Source organism: Schistosoma haematobium, chromosome 1 (assembly GCF_000699445.3).
Source record: "Schistosoma haematobium chromosome 1, whole genome shotgun sequence".
Taxonomy (NCBI): domain Eukaryota; kingdom Metazoa; phylum Platyhelminthes; class Trematoda; order Strigeidida; family Schistosomatidae; genus Schistosoma; species Schistosoma haematobium.
The window spans coordinates 18,863,618-18,879,847 of NC_067196.1; the positions used below are offsets into that span (position 1 = coordinate 18,863,618).

Here is a 16,230-nt window from a genome sequence, read left to right on the forward strand (position 1 = left end):
CTAGACCATTCAACGGCGTTAATGACTAACTTCAAACAATCCACGGTATTGCGCGACCATCTCCTATTGTCTAAGGTAGATACCTGTCTCCATCTGACACGGATAAGCTCTAGAGGTTAAGTGTTCGCGCGCGAGACCGAATGTCCTGAGGTCGAATCCCGCATGCAGGGTCTTGGATGCGTACTGTTGAGGAGTTCCATACTAGAATGAAACGGCCGTCCAGTGCTTTCAGGTTTTCAATGGTGGTCTAACATCAATCGACTCATGAATTTAACTATTAAATCAGTACAGAAATTAATGTGAATTTTATTGAAAATAGTGATTTTAGGTTTATTGTATTTGTTCATGTTATTTGTGCATTATCTGATTCAATTGTATCGAATCATGATTTAATTTATTTTATATCTTAATAAAAAGAAGGATTAGGAAACCTTGGCTTTATTTGTTTTAATTTCCAAATGAGTTTTTAATTACATTATTATTGTCTAAATGTTTTCAATTATGTAAGAAAATCATTTAATATACGTTATATAATTAAATTTACTCAGCTATTGGGTATGTATCACATTAATAGTAATCAATTCCTCATTTAAAGAATGAGAAAAATAAGGATTTTTAGAAAATGAACATTGAAACCCTAGGAAACTCTTTATATGACACAGATTTCAACAGGACCTGAAGTGTTTAGTTTCAAAAAGTTCAAAACTAGGAGAAAACAATTGTTGATTGATTTATGAATTCTTGAGATTTTTGAAAAATATTTAAATTTGTTAAGATTCTCCATCAGAAACCTCTTTATAAATAGAAAAAAATTAAATTTGTTATCGAATATCTCCAATGTACCATGATGTCTATATATATATGGGGTATACAATTCGACAAGTCTATCATTGTATTACCATCCAACCTGGTTGAGCAAAGGACAGTTAAGGGTCATTATGAGTTACTTTGTTGACAGTGGACATCAAGTTAACTTGAATAATGCTGTTAAAGTTAACTATCATGTCCCATCAAGTTTATACGTTTGTCTCTACCCTGACCTTTGATACATGCCATACAAAAGTGGGTTATAATATAACTCTGATTCATCGATCTACATTGAGATTGTTTCTAAATTTTCTTTCACCATTGCATTTTTACGTAATTTCAAAATTTTTTTATTTGTTCTTATGTCACTATCATTAGACTAACAGCATTAAGACGTTCCTATTGGAAACCTAAATCGATCTAATTTAGATCATAATTGAAAACCTGGAAGCACTGGACTACCACTGCGACCAAGTATGGGAGGCAGCTAGGCACAGACAATGGGAGATGGCCGGGCAATATCATGGATTAATTAAAGTTAGACATTGAAACCGTTGGACGCCGGCTTTGTGGTCTAGAGTTTAAACATTCGCGCACGAAACCAGAGGTCCTGGGTTAAATTCTAATGTGCAGGCTCATGAATGCCCACTGTTGAGGAGTCCTATACTAGGTTGATGTGGTCATCCAGTGTTTCCAGGTTTTTGATGATGGTCTAAATTATTAATTTCCACATTTTATTAATCCTATTGATACCTTTTAAGTACTCTGTCAACCGTTGATCTACATGTTTCTAATTTTTGCCAATAATTACTTTAGCTAGCATAATTTATCTCTCTCTGTTAATTATTTAATTAGCCGTTCGACATCATTGTTTGACTCTACTACTTGACTTGTATTACTCTATCATTACAGTAAGTCATTTATACATATCAGTGTACATCCATGATAGAAGATTGGTAGAAAATGACTGTTTTTTTCATTATATTCGTCTTTTTGCTAAATACTTGAATGGACATTTTTATCATACTGAAATGTAGGTTTGATACATTTTAACCAGAAACTAAGTATAATGGATAGCATATGCAAAACTTGTCTGAGGTCTAGACAATTTTTTATTATCTAATTGTCTCGCAAAAAGTGGAACAGTTTAAGAGTATCAACTTTTGTTAACTTAAAAGTGTTTTATGCAGACTAATAGGTCATTTGGGGGGAGCGGTTATTAGGTCAATGATACAAGTTTTATAGCCAAATGGTTAATTCAGATTTAAATATTTACTGATACTGTAAACAAATAACGAAGACAAAAATGAAAGTTGATTTTGACTTTAATGACTTAAAATAGATCATTAATATTTAAAGATAATTTCCATCAAGAACGTCTTCACTTGGCTCTATGTGAATTACTGTTAACTTCAGTAGTTATAACTTTGAACTAGAATCTCAGAATATTCATTTTCAAATTGGTTTTCAGTAAGAATATGATTATTATTTACTCAGGTGTATTTCTTTTTTTAAAGATTTATGTAGTTTGAAGATTTTTCATTACTCAGTGATATGAACTTGGGAATTAGTTATATAATAACGTATCAAGAACGTAAGCTAAACATGTAAGGTGCTAAAGTTCTTTCTCACAATTCTGTCTTATTGTGTTCTTAGTCAAACCTGAAGGTTTCATGTTTGTTAGTATGTAAAGAACTGTTGGTTCTTATTTGTGAAAAATTCCATAGTCGTACAAATGAGCTAGTCAATGATTATCACACTTCATTACTTGTGTTTTTTTTTAAAAAATAATAGGTACTGATAAAAAAGATAACTAACTACGCAATTTACTTCAAAAAACACGGAAGTAGAAAGTTGATAGTTTCTGGTTGATCAAGTCATATACCAAATCAAAATAGAATTGCTGCATTCGTTAAAAAAACAAAACAAACGACTTACAAAAATGGATTGACAAACGTTTAAGGAACTTATTATTATACTTTTAATTCCGAGTAAATAAAGATTGAATCAGGGTACTATTAAGTCTATATGGTAAATTGATGTTTTTTTATTATTATAAATTTTACTAAAATATATAACTGTGATAAAGATGGTTACAGTTTTAATTCTGTCATACCTGTTAATACTGAAAATAGAATGACTATCTAAAGTATCATCAAACTTACTTTAAACGTTATGGTTAGTTTGAAAATAGATTTTACCTCAGATACTAATGATATTTCATATTTCCCCTTGAAAATCTTTACTGTTCTATTTACCATTGATTCTTTTTCAATCATAAACATAAACCTTTTTTAAAACATACAATGTATGTATTAACATTTTTTAATAGTTAACTTGTTCAGTTTCTCTTTTTTCTTCATCAGTTTATCTACTTAGTTTCTAATGAATATCTCTTCTACAGTATTTATTCTCACATTCTAAAATCAAAGTTTTTAATATCTTAATACCCTTTATTATATAATCTGTTCTTGTTAAATGCTTGCCTTATGTTAGTTTGACAAAACTTTACTTACATAGTTTGATGGCCCTTGAAAATAACTTTAACCTCAATTATTACCATAATTTTTATCTTCATTTTAAAAAATTTTTTTGACTAAGTTTTAGTTTCCACTTCAGAAAAGATACTTTTCGTTACTCATTTATATCATGTGTGGGAAATCAATGAAAGAGTTTTCTATTACGTCATTTGAGTTAGTAATAAAGTTATTCTATAAATAAGATAATGTTCATTAATTGGCCAAATTTATAATAGTAATACATTTTGATGCAATAAAGAGAACTCTTAGCATCAAATATCCAATCTCGATGAGATTATAATTTATGGACGAGCCAAGCAGAAGCGTTTGAGGTATTTCATGGTCACAGCGCCAAATTCAGTATCTGATGCTCACGTACGATCGGTTCAGAACGGATTGTAAGGAAAACGTGATAACTGAGCGACTGCAACAAATGGGACTACTAAGAAATTCTTTTATTTGTGATTGTGGTAATCATATGATTTGTGGACCTTATGCAGACTACCATGATGGTGTCTTTCGATGTAACATGTGTTGGAAGAAATAGTCTGCCAGTATAAGGTGTTTTTGCCCAATCCAGATTGAGACCAAGACAAATTGCGAACTGGATAATAAAACCACCAGTAATGTTGGCTGCAGCTAGGTACTACAATATATATGGTTGATTGGAGAGCGTACGGATGCCTACATAGACTTAGTTATATGCATCATATTGTTGTCCACAAGCGGCATTTTGTGGACTTGACAACCGGAGAGCACACAAACAATATTCAAGCTATATGGTTGAGGCTGAAAGAGTTTTTGCGACCTAATCATGGATCCAGAAGCTGACTATTATGGAGCCATACGTATGATTTCTATCGTATGCATTACGATTTTAGAACCTCTGAACCTCTTTCTAACCTTAAAGAAAAATTTTGAATCATGTAAAAGAAGTGTGTCCACTTTAATTCTTTGGGTTTAGTATAATATATTTTCACTTTATACTAACTGTTTTCTGATTGGCTAATATTCCCTAAGGTCACTTAAGAGTCGTTCAAAGGTTGTTCACAAATTATAGTCGCGTTTGTAATCTCTTAAAACAAATCTCTCTTTAATATATATTCAAAATGTTTTTATTTGTTTTAACTGTCACTATCTTCTACCTGTATTTAATTACTAAAATTTTCTGATCTGTTTAGTTGCTATGACTACTTTTCACCATCTATCATATATAAGATGCTTTAATTCTAATATAATATATATATATATATATATATATATATATATATATATATATATATATATATATATATATATATAATCATTCTGTTGTATAATCGATTATAAAAACAAAATCCATCAAGAACTACAATGTTCCAATAGTATCGAAAGTAATTTATAATCCATTTTATTATGATATATGAGTACATATAGTAAGCATTAATAAATTTATAGATTAAACAAATTAATTTGTCATATCTTTTTATGATTTGAATAAAAAATAGGTGGGTTAAATGTGTGTAAATAGGCCACCCTGAATAAATTAATATCATACATAATTTACTTATATATTTATATATTATGTTATTTAATTCAGTAATGGTAAAATGATACACAAAATTTTCATAGATTACTTAATTGATCACTTTCAATATAAAATAAGATATGAATGGTGAATTATTTTATTATTATAAAAGTCAAACTATAATATTTTAATGAATTCACTAACGTTTTATATTAAAAATTAGTGAACTTTTGCAATAAGCACTCCAAAAAGTGTATTATTTCTAAATTAGAAAGGTACTTCGAAAAAAATGTAGTGAATAAGAACACCAGTGGGGACAATCGAATGTATTCGAGCACAAAATTACAGAGCATCTCAATAAAATTTGAGAACCATATAGTAAATTGTTAATTTGCAAAATATCAATCCATCATCTCAAACTCGATTGTTCCTTTTGCAAACATCAGTCCATTCAGATTTCATTGTTAATGCGTTTTCATACCAATTGCGTTCCGCTCCCGTTCTTTCCTTATTGATCTTCTACTGAAATATATTCTATGTCTTACCACCGTTACATACTACTTATGTGGATATAAGTAACCCACACCATATAAGGAGTTGAAGTTATAATCAATGTAATAACAAAGTAAATCATGTAATGAAGATAATAATAATAATGAATACTTTAGTCTACGAATAAATCACCATGTACATAAAAAAGAATTTGTAAGCCCTTATCCTCTAATTCCCACTACGTTTATATCTACTCTGTCTCATTCTCAAATTATATATTTATCTTCTTGATTCATATGAACTTCTTGTTATGATTACTTTAATAAAGTCTTCCTAACTATACTCGATATTGTGAATACTATTACCATTATTATTACTACCATTATTTCTATTCAGCAGCCAGTATTTTATACACATGTTCGTTTCAATATTCTTTGTTTTTGGATATTCTATGGGAATTTTTAAATTGATACATTAATTGAATTAAACATTCTTGATCACATCAAGATAAATTTTGTAGACTGATTAGAATTTTACAATTACGACAAGCCAAGTTATATTCATGTGTACAGTAAACGTGCGGTTATTAAATACGTCATTGGCATGTATTTACACTTTGATGCAAACTGCTTTTGGGAACAGATTCAAAGCATTTATATGTAGCAAATGCAATTGACTGATAATTCTCTTAACTTGACATAAGAAGCAACTATGAAACTAGAAAACTGTCTCAAATATCAATACTTTAGCAAACTAATATTCGAATTCATGAGTCGATGTAAACTAGACCACCATGGGAAACCTGGAAGCATAGGATGGCCATTTTGTTCTAATGTGGGACTGCTCAACAGTGCACATCCACGATCTCGTACGCGGGACTCGAACCCGGGGCCCTCGGTCTCGTGCGCGAACCCTTAACCTTTAGACCACCGATCCGCCATCCAATGATGCATCAAACTTCTGTATACCTTTGATATTTTACGTTTTTTAGAAGTTAACTTATGGAACATTCTTAAATATAACATATACGTATATACATGTTAATAACTTGATGTTATTTTCTTTTATCACTGTTTTATAATTAGGGTATACCTATTGGTCTAGCTGCATCTATTCCATTTATGTTACAATCAAGTTATTATACCGGAAGTTATCAAGCACAAGCTACATTTTCATTGGTAATCTGGCCATTTTCATTCAAATTAGCTTGGGCTCCAATCATTGATTCAATTTATAGTACACATATTGGACGTCGAAAAACATGGCTTATTCCAACACAATATGCTATTGGAATTGAATTAATTATTTTAGCCAATTATATAAATAGTTGGTTAGGACGTGATCCAAATAATCCATGGAGTCCATTGGGTACACATCATCCAGTTGATATTATACGTTTAACAGTTGCATTTTTCGGATTGACATTCCTTGCTGCAACACAAGATATCGCTGTAGATGGATGGGCTATATCAATTCTATCCAAGTATGTTTACACATATTTATGTTTGTTCATTTTTTGATGGGTATTTATGAAAACCTTGTCTTATTATGTTTTATAATCAGCTTTTGATTCATTAACGACAAATTTGTTACTCTATATCATGAATGTATATATTAAGGTTCCTTACTGTTCAGTACAATGTGGTTTCGTATTTCAGGTTTATGTTTAGTGTAATACTTGTTAGTACAGATGTATCCTTCTGATGTTTTAACTGAAAGTTTAAGAATATACCAATTCCTCTAATCTATGGGTTATTTGACAACTACAGTAAAGGAATAAGTAAATTAATTGTTAGGGAGGTAGGAAAGATTATATAATTAAACAGAATCTCATCAATACAAGAAAACATTTTGAAATTAGAGGTATAAATTTAATAGGTTAGGAAATAATTTTGATCCTGATGAAAGGCTTAACTTAGAGATATATCTTGTTAATACATTTCAGTAAAACCTAAAATCCAGCAGAATAATCTTTTGACCATTGTGAACCGTTATGTTTGAACTTTAGTGCATTTAAAAAGTACTGTTAAAATGGTAGGTACACAGTAAAGTGTTCGACAGAGATCAGTTTACATTTGGAGATAGATTAAAATCAGTCAGCACTAAGGTATAGATATATACATAGAATAACAAACAAGTTAGTAAATTAATTGCAACAGGCAGAGATATCTTCAAAACTATCGTATGCTACTAAATGAAAAAAATAAACTATACGACTAGAGTATCTAGGTAGGAGGGAAGCGGATAAAAAAATTTAAGAAACATGAAAGTTATTTCTTTCACAACATTGTTTCTGTGTTTTTTTTTATTGAGAATTTGAATCGAATTTACCATAATTTTTCTAGTTAATCATTGTACCTTTCACACTTTGCTAAATAAGAATTCTATTTAACAAAAGTCGATTAAAAATGTTTTGAGTATTTTAATCAGGATTAAAATTTAACCTAAAAATCGAATTATTCCCAGTGTTTTTCTCTTCATTTTGTTTTAATTATGGCAAGATTGTAGTTTATGGACGAACCAATCAGGTATAAGATAAGAGGTCTCGAATTTTAGAGCGAAATTCTTTCATTTAATTCTTAACCTTAACCAACAATTATAAATTATAATCCTATTTCCTCATATTGGTTTATAACCCTCGTATGGTCCTAGTTATTAGGTGGACATTCTCAAGGTCATTTTAGTGTCGTTCATATGTCATCCATAAATTACAGTCTCACCGTAAACTATATAAAAGATCTTTTTTTGAGTAGATGAGGCAATTTTTTTTTGTTTTTCAATTTATCCCGTAAACTTTATAGTGATTGTTTTTAATAGTTTCTGTTAGAAAAATTAATATTCCCAGACAGTAAATTCAGAAGGTAAACGTTAAATTACGTGGATGTACATAATATTGAGTTACTTTTTGAAATTAGATTAACTTTATAATAATAATCATAAATACCAGCAGAAGCAAAATCGAAATTCAGAAAATGTTTTTTTTTCGGTTGACTTCAGTTATAAAATGATTCAATGATGTATATTTACCTCATATTCAGAGATATTCTCACCGGATCCTATAAGTCATAAATAATTCGTTGCATGTATTTATCAGTTTAGTCTATTATTTGCATTTTAATCATCTTATAGCATTCAGCTTAAGTGATAATTAACTCATAAAACGCTTGAAAGATTGGTACAATTTATAGTTAACACTTTATAGAAGAGATGAATTGTAGTTGACAATGGAATTCAGGACGCCGATTTTAACCTATTTAAGTCTCGTTAGTTGAGTTGTTATATTGAAGCACTCAATACAAAATACACATATATCAAATAAAACTGATCAAAATTCAGACAATAACATCAACGACAGAATAATTCAAATCCTAACAAACTAAAATTAATTAACGTATGGAAAAACAATTATTGAAGTAGAGAATAAATATATCAATTAATAATAAATCATAAAAATAATAATTGGATCTTTGATGTAATATTCGCCTAGAAAAGGTTACTGATGGTTCATTGCTTAGTGGCTAACACATTATCTATCGATTCCTAATGCAACTATACATGAAATAGTCCAGATTGAAAACATTTGACTGAGATTTTCACTACCAACATTTAAAATTTGAAAAGAACATTAGGCGTTTTTAAATGAATTTTACTAGGTATATCATATAGTTTTTAATAGTTGAATTCATGATTCGATGTCAGCTAGACCACCATGGAAAATCTGGAAACTGTTTCATCCTACCATGGGACTCTTCAACATTGCGCATCCATGATCCCGTACCAAGGGGACTCGAACCCAGAACCTTCGGTCTTGTGCATGAACGCCTAACCTCTAGACCCCTGGGTCGGCATCCAACGATGTTTTTGTCTAATTTCAATTGATCCATGATCTTGTGCAACCATTCATCCATTGTCTGAGATAGCTATCTGTCTCTACGCGACACAGATTAGACTCCACTGGTTACGACTTCTCACTAGAACTGCAGACAATTCATCTTGAAGTCAATCAATAGTGAGCACATGATTATTATTAGGATGGTGGTTTGTAGAGATTGTGAGGATCTTAATAGTTGAATTAATGAGCTGACTGTTAACATTACTTTAATCTCCACAAACCCCCATTCCCATATAATTTTTGTCGGTGTATCTTAAAAGTTTCATATTTCTCAACAGAGTATACAATCTAATTTAATATTCTTTTGACAATAAAAAAACTAATAAACTTCGTTATTGAATGAAACCGATGTCGAATTACGTTTACCTTTAAAACAAAATTAGTTTTCTTTTAACAGTATAGGGGTTGTGAAGATTATTAAGTTTTTGATTGAGATCATGAACCTATTGATGTTAGACCATCATTGAAAACTTGGAAGCACTGAATGGCCATTTCGTCCTATTGTGGGACTCCACAACAGTGCACATCCACGATCCCTCTCGCTGGATCTGTTCTTTTCAATTAGAACTCTGAAACTGATAATTTTTATCTCATTCTTATTGACATTAATGATTTTCTAAAAGATATTTATGTATAGAATCTTTTTGTTTGTTATAACTAATATAAAAAGGGTTTGTATAACTTTCATGAAAAATTATCTTTCTATCAATTACATTTTGCCAAAGTATAATCTTTATTCCACTGAATAGAAGTATAGGAGTATAAAACTATTTCATCTATCTATTTTATCTATCAAATTCTATCCATTGATTATTTTAAAAAATAATATTAACACACTTCAATCATGAATGATCTTGTATCCAACTAATCACATGCTGAAAATTAAATATTATACCATACAGAAGATGTAACTTTATTATTTTTTTCTCTATTGTTGAAAAGTTGATTTGATCAGTTAATCTTTCTATTAGTACCTAAACTACTGATAACAGGAATAGACATGATTAACTTTGTAGTCATTTAGTGAAGAAAAACAAAAAAAAAAGACATTACAACATAGATGACACATGTACCAGCTATATTATCACTTAATTTTATACTTTATGAATAGATCATCAACTTTATTCTTTAATTTAAAGTTTTAGTTTATGATGGTATATTCGTTGTTTTGTTTTAATCATCTAAGAAATTCGAATTATGAATATTTCTGTTTTGTATAAAAAGTATGTATCAATCTATGTGTAATACAATTATTGTAGGAAAATGCAATTTTTCCTTAAATGAAAAGTAACAATTATCATTAAATAGTATATGTTTAATGGGCGATACTATAATTTATGGACGAACCAATCAGGTATAAGATAATAAGTCTCAGATTTTGGCGCGAAATTCACTCATCCATTTGGTTAAATAGCGTTTTGGCATTATATCTTATATAAGTTCGTGATGAAAACCCTAAATCTAATTTCTAACCTTAACCATCAAATATAAATCATAATTCTAATACCTCACACAGGTTCATAACCTTCATATGGCCCTAGTTACTAGGTGGACACTCTCAAGGTCACTTTAGTATCGCTCAAATGTCGTCCGTAAATTATAGTCTCACCGTTTATTGTAAGAAACAAAATAATAACGAATTCATTTATTTTTATATATTCTTTTCAGTTGATTATAACTTAAAATGATAGTGTTAATCCTGAAAGTGAAATAAGTGTATAATACTTTAGATCTAAAACATTTAGAATGAACTAAGTTAATTGATATGGAGTTAGAATACATTTTGGCAGATTATAATATGGAATATTAAAGAGGAAGAATGTATTTGTAAAATATCAGCGAATGAATTTGAAGTAAATCCTACGTTTTGCCTGGCAATCTGGTTAAATCTTTTTCAAGGAAATATAATCAAACATCAAAATTATCGAATATAAATAGATACATGATTCTCTGGTTAAGTGTGTACTAATTAGGTCGTCCAATCAACGTTAACAATGTTTAAAGTGAGTATTTGCTTTAGTGTGTAAGAGACATGTGATGTGAATGAAAAGTGTTAAGATTAAAGATAGAAACTTTTTAATGTAGACCCTTATTTATGCTGCGACGTAGTTTAAGTAATCTTATTGGATAGTTTATCTTGATTTTTATTGTCATCGTTGCCATTGGTGGGTGCATAGTATTGGATAACATTGTGATCACCTCTTCTTTGTTTTGAAGGATGCTTCGATGATTCTGGATTCATGAGATTCCCATCTTATAAGTGTTTTTCGTGCTTCATTGGATAGCATCAGTTCAACTTCTTGTTTGTGTAGAGTATTTTTTTCTTCATGACCAGAGTACAATAGTATCTCTGTCTATCCAGGTCGAGTTCGATGGGTTTCACTTACTACGAATATCGCCAAGTTTTATCCCCCCAATTCCATAGATGTTTGATTAATCCCCTCAGTCTAGACATTCCATGTACCTATAATAATTGTTTCTCTGGTTGTCCGAAGGGGCATTGGCCTCGCAACTCCCGAAGAATCTTGGCTGTCCCTATGAGTAGTCATAATTTTTGTGTATGAAGACCCTTCAACTCCTAAGGCAGAGTTTATATGGTTTAGATGGATTTTTTTAGCTAGTTTGTTTTCTACGGGATGGGAATGCTGACTCCATGCCCAACCCTCTTTTACCTGGGCTTTGCACCAGCAGTAACCCTAGAAGAGCTACAGGCGGGATTGGTATCAGGAAATAACCGCTAATTAATTTCCCCTCTGTTATTTTTAGGTTGGTTTAAAATGTGTATTTGTATTTCTACTACATAAAAATTATTCTTTACAGTCAATAGTTCTTTGTTGTCTCCTAATATCTTGTATTATAGTAAGATGGAAGGTACTGAGAAGTTCTCGTATTTGTATGATTACTATTAAATTTGTCGGAAACGTTCAGAAAATACAGCAAAATCCTCTGATCAAATGATTGTTTATCTTTCTCTGTTAGTAAACAGGAATCAACAATTTAATTTTGAAACTATGTTTTAATCTGAGCTTTGCTTCAACATGTCAACAAATATGCAGAAATTTATTCCGAAAATTTTTAACGAATCCGTCCGATGATTGTTCATTAATACCATAGTTACAAAAAGTTACCCTTTTAAAGAATTAAATCATTCACATTTAAATAACTAAAATCTGATGTAAACGAGTTGATTCAAACTACTCAATCTTGAAGATATCCTACGGAAGTAAGATATTAATGTTTGCCAAGTTCAAATTACTTGTTAATTAAAGGATTAGAACAAAAAAAGACTCGTTAAAGAGTTCCAATCATATTGAAACATAGATTCGTGAACGAAGAAGATTCCTTTTAGTAAATTTTCTTCAGGTTCTACAATTATATATCCAAATTAATAATTCAAAAAATGACAAGGTTTGAAGCCAAGTACATCATTGAAGATTATAGCACATGAATTTATGGTTGTTAAATAAAATATAATCGTTAATGTTAGAATAAGTAATATGAATTGTTAACTTGAATAAGTTTCGATGTTAGTAGGAATTGTAAGACGAATGATCAGAATAAATATGGTTAACATGGGGTGAGAGATAATAGTGTAATTACAAATCAGTAACTACCATACTGACCGGATATTGATACTCCAGCAAGGTAATGAAGTTCATCCTTCTATTAAATTCACATGTGAAAAAGAAAATAGGGGTAAAATAGCCTTTCTGGACGTTTTACTCACAAAGAGAATAGATGGGTCACTAAAACAAAACTTGAACAAGAAAACTATTTGAACTGGACAATATACAGATTTACTTGGTTTTGTTCCACTACAATATAAAAGGAACCTGATTAAGACATTTCACTTTAGAATCAAGAGCATGTGCTCCTTAGATGAGGTTGAAGAACAATCAAAGGCATTCATACTACTTTAGGAATTTGTATTTTCGTGATCGCGAGCACCTCCCAGTGTGACTCAGCAATACATACTTCCTTACTTACGCCTGTCTCTCCCAATGGAGCATAGGCCGCTGACCAGCATTTTCGAACTAGTCCAATCTGTCCTGGGCCTTCCTTTCCAGTTCTGTCCGATTTTTGTTCATTTTTCTCATATCTGTCTCCATTTCTCGGCGTAATGTGTTCTTTGGTCTTCCTCTTTTCCTTCTGTCATGAGAATTCCATGTGAGGGCTTGCCTTGTGACGCAGTTGGGTGTTTTCCTCAATGTGTGTTCTATTTACTTCCAGTGCTTCTTCCTGTTTTCTTCCTCAGCTGGGATCTGGTTTGTTCTCTTCCACAGTAGGTTGTTGCTGATAGTGTCTGGCCAACGGATTCGAAGTATTTTGCCTAGACAACTGTTAATAAACACCTGTATTTTCTGGATGATGGCTTTCGTAGTTCTCCAGGTTCCCGTCCTATACAGTAGAACTGTCTTGACATTTGTATTGAAAATTCTGACCTCGTTGTTGGTTGACAATTGTTTTGAGTTCCAGATGTTCTTCAGTTGTAGATATTCTCCTCTTGCTTTGCCGATCCGCGTTTTCACATCTGCATCAGATCCGCCGTGTTAATCAGTGATGCTGCTTAGATAAGTAAAGGTTTTTACATCTTCCAAATCTTCTCCGTCAATTGTGATTCAATTGTTGCATGTTGTGTTGTATCGGAGAATCTTGCTTTTCCCTTTGTGTATATTGAGACCTACTGCTGCTGAGGTTGCTGCTACACTGATCGTCTTCTCCTGCATTTGTTGTTGCGTGTGCGATAGAAGAGCCAGGTCATTTGCGAAGTCCAGGTCGTCCAGCTGCATCCTACATGTCCACTGTGTCCCATGTTTCCCTCCAGATGTTGACGTCTTCATGATCCAGTCGATCACCAGGAGAAAGAGGAAGGGTAAGAGTAAGCAACCTTGCCTGACACCGGTCTTTACCTCGAACGAGTTTGTCAATTGTCCTCCATGCACGATTTTACAGTTTAATCCATCGTAGGAATTCCGTATGATATTGACTATCTTCTCAGATACGCCGTAGTGTCGAAGAAGCTTCCATAGTGTTGTTCTGTCCAGGCTATCAAATGCCTTTTCGTAGTCAATGAAGTCGATGTAGAGTGATGAATTCCATTCAGTTGATTGTTCCACAATGATCCGTAGAGTTGCAATTCGGTCTGTACACGGTCGATCCTTATGGAATCCTGCCTGTTGGTCACGAAGTTGGGCGTCTACAGAGTGACTCAGCAGTGGTACAGTTAAAACTGTTAACAGCTCGATTTTGGCTCAGTTAGTACAAACATGGCATACAACCAATATGAAGCAATCATTTACAATAATATGTCGTGCTAATAACTTTTTAAAACACTTACCTATATAACTTTCTGACTAGTCTAGGTAATCTATTTTTCAATCTCAGAGTGGCCATCGGATATGTTGTGATTATTTTGCTCAGTTTAGGGTTTGCCAATGTAATCAAATTAACCTAAACATTGGACATTTAGTATATTTTATTCTAACAAGGTCATCTGTTAATGTGATTTTATATATTTTCAAAGTACGCTTGTTCTAACACTCTTTATCACACTTAATAGAGGTCCTATAAGTAATTGGTAATCAGTTCATCTTATCTTACTTTGACCCTCTAGAGCATCCTGATGTACAAACATAGTGTAGAAAAGAGCCTATCAGAATCGTGAACTCTATATTTCGGTTTTTGCATGAAATTTAAATACCACGTAAAACAAGCAATGGAAATACTTTTGTATACTGCCCAAAAAGTTTAAAATGATGGCAGAAAATTAGTTTTTGTCACTATAAGTTTAAAATGATGGTTTTGAACGCATCGAATGCTCAATTCTGTCCCTGTGTATTGCATATAGCAGGTAAATCGGTACCATCCTTAAATCTTAACCTTTAATCCTAAAACAAACCTTAACCTGATGAGATTATATTTTATCGATGAACTAATCCATTAGTTTTTCCTCATCTGGTCAAAACATGATATTTCAGTTAGTGTAATTATAGAATGAAAAGAGATTTGATATGAATAAAATTTATATTAACTATGCAAGTATACATAAAGGTTACCTATTTTGAATTTAATCCGTATGGCGACATCAGCTAATTCAAAATCAACCATTGCATAACATTTACATGATTTTTTTTAAAAAAAATCTTTATAAAAATTTAAAAAGGTTTCATTGTTTCATTTATTTGTTTGTTTTGTTTGTTGTTTGGAGACGTTACTCTTTTTTTTTGTAAAAATTTTTGTGACGTAATCAAGTTTCAAAACTATCATAGATACTTGTTTGTTTAAAATATTGAATTTTTCAAATGAAGTAAAATTCTAAAATAATAATAATAATAAAACAAAGAATGACAATGATCATAATTATTAGTATCAGTGACCTAATGGTTTTAATATTTTATTTTATTTAATCTAGTTTTGCTTAGTTTTGATCATTTATATTGTAAATATATCACTTGATTATTTAATTATGTGTATAGGAGATGGACAATGGTGATAGTGATATTATAGATGTAATATATATATGGATAGATAGAGAGAGAGAGAGAGAAGACCTATCCTATCATGTCAGTTATATAGTAATTAGACATACTTAGTGACGTAACAATGAATTATAAAATCAAAGGATAATATATCCATATACATTCTATAGATATGATAATCATCAATAAATTAATAATACAATAATAACCTGAATTCATATTTATACTTAATTCAAATGTTCAATTATAGTTCATATAATGAAAAGTGACCATTTAGTAATATAACTACATATAATCATTAAGTATATAAACATTAAACAATTGACTTAAGTTAAATCAGTTCATATTTATTCTGCAATATTGTATTGCATAGTTACTAAATATATAGAAAATGTTAATTATCTTTTAGGTATGTTTTTGAAAGGAAAATAAATAGAATAATAATTTATCTTTATTGATTATGGATGTCAGCTCAGTGGTCTAGACGTTAAGTGTTCACACATGAGACTGATAGGTTCTGAGTTTGAATCTCGC

General features: G+C 31.0%; 1 protein-coding gene across 3 annotated transcripts in view; it reads left to right on the forward strand.

Moving 5' to 3' along the window:
- MS3_00004276 (uncharacterized protein) overlaps nt 1-16,230 on the forward strand; it is a gene marked incomplete at its 5' end in the record, with an annotated part of 68,982 nt that overhangs the window by 10,227 nt on the left and 42,525 nt on the right. For 2 of the 3 annotated variants that reach the window (XM_051212186.1, XM_035734195.2), the window contains one exon: nt 6,411-6,808. In XM_051212186.1, coding sequence (XP_051073324.1) covers nt 6,411-6,808 — 398 coding nt within the window. Of the gene's footprint in view, nt 1-5,684; nt 6,809-16,230 lie in introns of those variants that run through there. The other variant, XM_051212187.1, reaches the window with a different exon arrangement.